Source organism: Mustela nigripes, chromosome 14 (genome assembly GCF_022355385.1).
Source record: "Mustela nigripes isolate SB6536 chromosome 14, MUSNIG.SB6536, whole genome shotgun sequence".
NCBI classification, from domain to species: Eukaryota; Metazoa; Chordata; class Mammalia; order Carnivora; family Mustelidae; genus Mustela; species Mustela nigripes.
The window spans coordinates 12,738,536-12,744,676 of NC_081570.1; the positions used below are offsets into that span (position 1 = coordinate 12,738,536).

The 6,141-nt window shown below is 51.4% G+C and overlaps 1 protein-coding gene across 1 annotated transcript in view; it reads left to right on the plus strand.

The window, feature by feature from the left end:
* The window catches only part of IGSF21 (immunoglobin superfamily member 21), a 234,012-nt gene that overhangs the window by 222,191 nt on the left and 5,680 nt on the right, over positions 1–6,141 (plus strand). The window contains exon 6 of the mRNA XM_059374901.1: positions 1,343–1,817. Coding sequence (XP_059230884.1) covers positions 1,343–1,817 — 475 coding nt within the window. The remainder of the gene's footprint in view (positions 1–1,342; positions 1,818–6,141) is intronic.

Here is a 6,141-nt window from a genome sequence, read left to right on the forward strand (position 1 = left end):
GTTGAATACAGATATAGATGTTAAAGGCATCTTTCTCTCTCTCCACACAGACACACACACACACACACATAGGATCCTTAATTCCCCACATTCCAGGCATCGCACATGTGCCTGGGATGTTGAATACAGATATAGATGTTAAAGGCATCTTTCTCTCTCTCCACACAGACACACACACACACACACATAGGATCCTTAATTCCCCACATTCCAGGCATCGCACATGTGCCTGGGATGTCAGAACTTAAAAGAATTCTTGGTATAAATTACAAATCTGCTTTTGAAGCACTTTTCAAAAGAAAGAAAGAAAGAAAGAAAAATCCAAAGCAGGTTTTTACGTGCATATGGGATTCTTTGTTGGAGCTATAAACGCTGAGAGGTTCTCCCTGTCCCCCATTTCATTCCCCACCACTCCCTCCTCCTCCTGCCCACGACCCACTCCCTTTCCCCTCAGCCACAGCCCCCCCTTCTCCTTCCCTCCTCACCCCTAACCCCCCACTTCTTCCTGCCTCTACCGCAGTCCCCCTCCCCTCTCCCTCCCCCCACCCCCCCTCTCTGTTTCTCAGCATCCTCCTCCCTCCCCTCACCTGCACCAGCATCCCCAGAAAGCTGCTTCCTGCTCTCCTGTCTCCCTGTCTCCCATCGATTTATTTATCTGATTTATTTAAGAAATACACCCAATCCCCACAGGCCTCTGGGCGCCTGTACCAAAATAAAAAGACAGCAAATTAAATTAAATGCCGCCTCTCTGAACTTGAATTCCCCATTAGCAGAGAAAGCGAGCAGACTCGGGCTTTAGTCTCATCCCCGCACGCCGCGCCCTCCCACACACACGCACCTGTTTCCTTCCTTCCGGTCCAAACCTCTAAAAGGCGCCCACGCTGAGATCCTTTCCTCTTCATTCTTAATCCGAAGGCTCCTTTACTCTCTGGTGACCGCCCACTTTCTCCCTCTTCCGCAGGCTGTCCCCAGGTGGGCAGGGGCGGGCTGCCTGGAGCCCAGGTGGCTGCTGCGGGCCCCTGTTTGGGGACACCATGTCACTTAAGCATCCAACAGCCCCGACCAAGGAGTCTGTGCTCTTATTCCCCTTTACAAGCGAGGAAACGTGGGGGGGGGGGGGTCAGAGAAGCTCACCTGCTGGTAAAGAAGATGCCCTCAACCTCTGCCTCCAGTGGCTGTGTTTCCCCGTGGACCTGAGCTGACTCGTGCTGGGGGTGCCGGAGGGAACTGGAGGAGGAGGTCTCGAAGGAACTGGCATTCTCGGGCTGGTTCCTCTGAGAAGCCATGGGGAGGTCGAGGTCATTCCCACCCAGTCTCTCCCACACCCTCCTTGCAATTTCAGGTTTATTTCAAACGCGATGGGGAACCCATAGAGGCTGTGCCCCTGTCCGAGCCGCCGGCTGCAAGCTCTGGTCCCCTCCAGGACAGCAGGCCCTTCCGCAGCCTCCTGCACCGCGACCTGGATGACACCAAGATGCAGAGGTCACTGTCCCTGCTGGACGCCGAGAACCGGGGCGGGCGTCCCTACACAGAGCGCCCCGCCCGCAGCCTGACCCCGGACCCCAGCATCCTCTTCCAGCCCACCACGGAGAACGTCCCAGAGACCGTGGTGAGCCGCGAGTTCCCGCGCTGGGTCCACAGCAACGAGCCCATCTACTTCCTGCGCCACAGCCACGCCCCCGGCAGCGACGGCACCGTGGAGGTGCGCGCCCTGCTCACCTGGGCGCTGAACCCGCAGATCGACAACGAGGCCCTCTTCAGCTGTGAGGTCAAGCACCCAGCGCTGTCGATGCCCATGCAGGCAGAGGTCACGCTGGGTAAGACTTGGTGGGTGACGTGCTGCCGCCCGCCCCCCCCGGGCGGAGCTGGGTGGCGGGGAGCCTGGACACAGGGTCCTTGGCTGGCGGGATGTTGGGGGGAGGTGGAGCAAACAGGAGGCAGGCACAGATCAGAGCTGGGGTCCTGAAGATTATTTATTTATTTATTTGAGAGAGAGCATGAGTGAGCAAGATGGGGTGGCGGGGAGACGCAGACTCCCCACTGAGCAGGGAGCCCCATGCGGGGCTGGATCCCAGGATCCCAGGATCATGACCTGAGCTGAAGGCAGACGCTTAACCGACTGAGCCACCCAGATGCCTCCAGAATCTTCAGAAGTTCCTGGGCTGGATTGGGGAACATGGGGAGGGGTCCCAGGGAAATCAGGGAAGTTTGAGGGAACTCAAGAGGTCGGGGGAATTTGGTCCATCAGGATCAAGAATAAGGAGAGTCAGAGAAGTTTGCTGAACCTGTGATTGCTCAAAGTAAGCAGACGAGGATTGGAAGGTGGACATTGTGGCCCCGTAGTCTCGCTTGTAGCCTCTCACTGTGCCTCCTCACGCACCCACTGGGGTGGTCCACCGTCCTGAGCCCTGTTCGCTTGTCATTCCATGGAGACTTTATGAGCAGCCCCGACAGGACAGCCCCGGTGCTAGACGCTGGGACCTTGTCAGCCTGGAGCCCACCCCCACTGCTCTCTCTGGACCCTCTGTGCTTCCCACTGTTCTTTCTCGCATTTGACCTCCCTGCCCTCCAGATAGAACCTGCCCCAGGCAGGGAAGCACAGCAGCCGTAACTCTTTCTTGGGCAGCCTTTCCCAAGAAAGCCGTCCCCAGGTCCTCTTGCCCAAGCATTGACTTCCCGGGACAGTGCCTTATCCCCACCGAGAGCGAGAAAGCCCAGACAAGGACTCCAGAGCAGCCGAAGGGATGAGCTTGCAGTTCATATCTCCCACCTCCGTGATGGTGAGGGGGGGGTGCTGCTGCGGGCCTGCCCCACCCCCTTCCCACCTGCACCCCACACCTGATTAAAGCACTCACCTGCTCTGTCCTTGATCCCACACGATTCTCTTGATGGGAGCACCCCCCCCCATCATCAGAGCAAGGCCGAGGCCCACCGACAGACAAGGGGCATGCACAGGCATGGCTGTGCCCCCCAGGGAAGTGGGGAGTGGGGGACACAACAGGGCCACAAGGTACAGTGGATGAGTAGAAATCCCAGGCTGGCTTCCCATCCACCCTTAGCTGCTGCTTGTTGGGGTGACGTCAGGCCTCATGAACCTGAGCATCAGTTTTCTGACCTATTGAATGCAGCGAGTAATTGGGACCTCATAAATGACAGGGGCCCGGGTCTATACAAGATGATTTCTGCACAAGGTCTCCTTGCGCCTGTGCAGTGAGCCTCTAGGACAGTAAGAGATGGCATCCTCGTTCCCATGTCATAAGTGAGGGGAACCAGCCTTGGAGTACCTCCCCTATGTCACCCAGCCGGGTCTGATCCCAGGCTCACCTTCACTGCTGCCCTCTACTGCCCACCTGCTGGGCCTGTGGTGAGGATCCTCAGAGCCAGTAGGTGTAACCTGTGCAGAAAGCTCTGAACCAGAGGGGTCCCAAGAGAGCAGAGGGCCCCCTGCCTTCTGACCTTGGCTGGAAGACAGTGGAAGGGGCAAGGAGATGACCTTGGGGCAGAGAATCCAACCATCTGATTGGGACTTTGAAGGTCAGGCCAGCAAAGATCAGACCATGCTTCTCCATGAGCCTTCCTGTTCCCTCTGCTGGAACGTCCTCCCCAGCTCAAATGCCACTGCCCACAAGAAGACATGCGCGGTGGTCCCAGAACCCATCTCAGTAGGTGGCAACTACCTTCTTCCCATCAATGGAGCCAGAACCCTTGTAGTCACCCGCTTCTCCCGCTCTTTTCTCCTACCCCACGTCCAAGCCAGTACCAAGCCCTGGCAGTCCCACCAGAGAACTTGTCCCACATCTGCTACTTCTCACGGTTTCCTCTTCAACCACCCAACCCAAGCACCATCAGTCCCCGTCCGCATTCTTACAGTAGCCCCCAGACTGGTCTTTCTGCTCCCACTCTTGTCCTTTTCTGTTCTTTGTCCTGATTGATCTACTTAAAATATAAATCAGATCATGGCACAGATACACACCCACCCCTGACCCTCCAATAGTGGACAGATAGATTGATAGAACAGAATAGAGTCCAGAAATAGACCCACATAAAAAGAGTCCATTGATTTTTGACCAAAGTCCCCAGGTTGTTGAATAGGGAAAGAGAAGTCTTTTTAACAGACAGCCCTGAACCACCGGAGAAGCTTAAGGACAAAATGACCCCAGGCCCCTACCTCGCATGCATGAGAGAATTAATTTGAGATGAATCCCAGGCCTAAATGTGAAACCCAACAACAGAAAGGTTTTAAAAAGCAAAACATGGAAATATAGCTTCGTGATGTTGAGGTAGGCAGGGATTTCTTTAAAAGGTCACAAGAGGCACCAAATGAAAAATTGAAAATGACTAAATTAGCCTGAATCAAAATTCAGAGCTTCTGCTCATAAAAAGGCACCTTTAGAAGCATGAAAAGGCAAACAGCAGACCAGGAGAAAATACTCTCAAAACAGATAAATGACAAAGGACTGGCATCCAGAATATATGAAGAACTATTAAGATCAGTTATGACAAGACAGCTCAATTAAAAAAAGAATACATTAAAAAAATAAAAAAAATTTAAAAAAGAACACATGCAGAGGACCAATAAGCATATTAAAAGGTGTATAATATCATTAATCACCAGGAAAATGAAGACTAAGGCCTCAGTGAGATACACTATGTCACAGCGACTAGAATGGCTAGTGTTGGAAAAGCCAGTGACAGCGAATGCCGGCAAGTTCCTACTCTTCTTTCTCGAATTCGAACCTCCCTGGCCAGCGCAGGCACAGAACAGGCAGAACCGTCATGCATTGCTGCTGGGAATATAAAAGAGTACCATGACATTAGACTCTTAGTAGTTGCTTACCAAGATAAAAAAAAAAAAAAAAAAGAACACCCCTATTTTATGACCCAGTAGTCCCACTCCTAAGTGTTTACCCAAGAGAAATGGAAACGTATATCCACAAAGATTCGGACATGAATGTTTGCAGCCACTTTATTCATCACAACGGCACCCATAAAAACCGGAAGTAAATCAAACGTCCATAATTAGGAAGATGGGTGAACCAGTTTGTGGTATATTTGCACCATGAACTACTTCTGGTCGATACAAATGAAACCCTGTTATAGGCAATAATGGGGACAGAACTCAAAAACATTATCCCGAGCGAAACAAGCCAGACAGAAGAGTACATACTGCATGATTCCACTTCTGTAATAACTGTCTGGGACATAAAATCTCTGGTGATAGAAATCAAAACAGTTTCCCTGTGGGAGATGGAAGGAAGCATAAAAGAAACTTCTGGAGGGATGAGAACATTCTAGAGTTTGGGATGGTGGATACTTAGGTGTTCACGTTAAGATTCATCACACTGTGTTCTTAAGAAGAGTGTATTGCCCCATAAGACTGCCACTATATTTAAAACCAAATCTCAGCGGTGTTCACCTATCACTCCCCCCCTCTGCTCCATCTATCCAGCCACGGGGTCCCCTTCCCTCTCCTGTAAACACGCCCAGCTCAGGCCCACCTCTGTGACTTTGTACTGGCTTTCCTTTCTGCCTAGCATATTCTTGCCCCAGATAGTCTCAAGCCCTCTGCTCAGAAGATCTTTCCTTGCACACCCAATCTCAAACAGCCTTTTCCTCCTGGTCCCATCAACTCCTTGCGTGGCATTATTTCCTGGTATCACATTTATCTCAAGCTACAGGTGTATTATGTGTTTCATTATTCACTGGATTCCCCTCTGGAATTTAAAGTCCATGTGGGCAGGGTCTATACCTGTGTTGTTTGCATGGTGCAAGGCTCAAAACAATCCCTAACATGTTACTTAGTAAGCACCTGTTTAATAATTAATTCATACTTTTCTGGGTTGTTGGGATAATTAAATAAGTCAAATACACACAAAGTGCTTAGCATAGTGACAGGGTAAGTACTCAGTCAATATCAGCTACTGTTATTATTCATCATTGTATCTCCTACATTGCCCTGCATAGTAATTGACACAGATTCAGTGTAGAGTAAAGAACTATATGTAGAGAGCAGATGAGTGAATGGGTGGGTGAGTGGAATGGTAGGTTTATGGGTAGGTTTGTGATGGTTGGATGGATGGATAAGTGATAGATGGATGAGTGGATGAGTAGATGGGCTAGATGGCTGGATGGGTGTGTGAG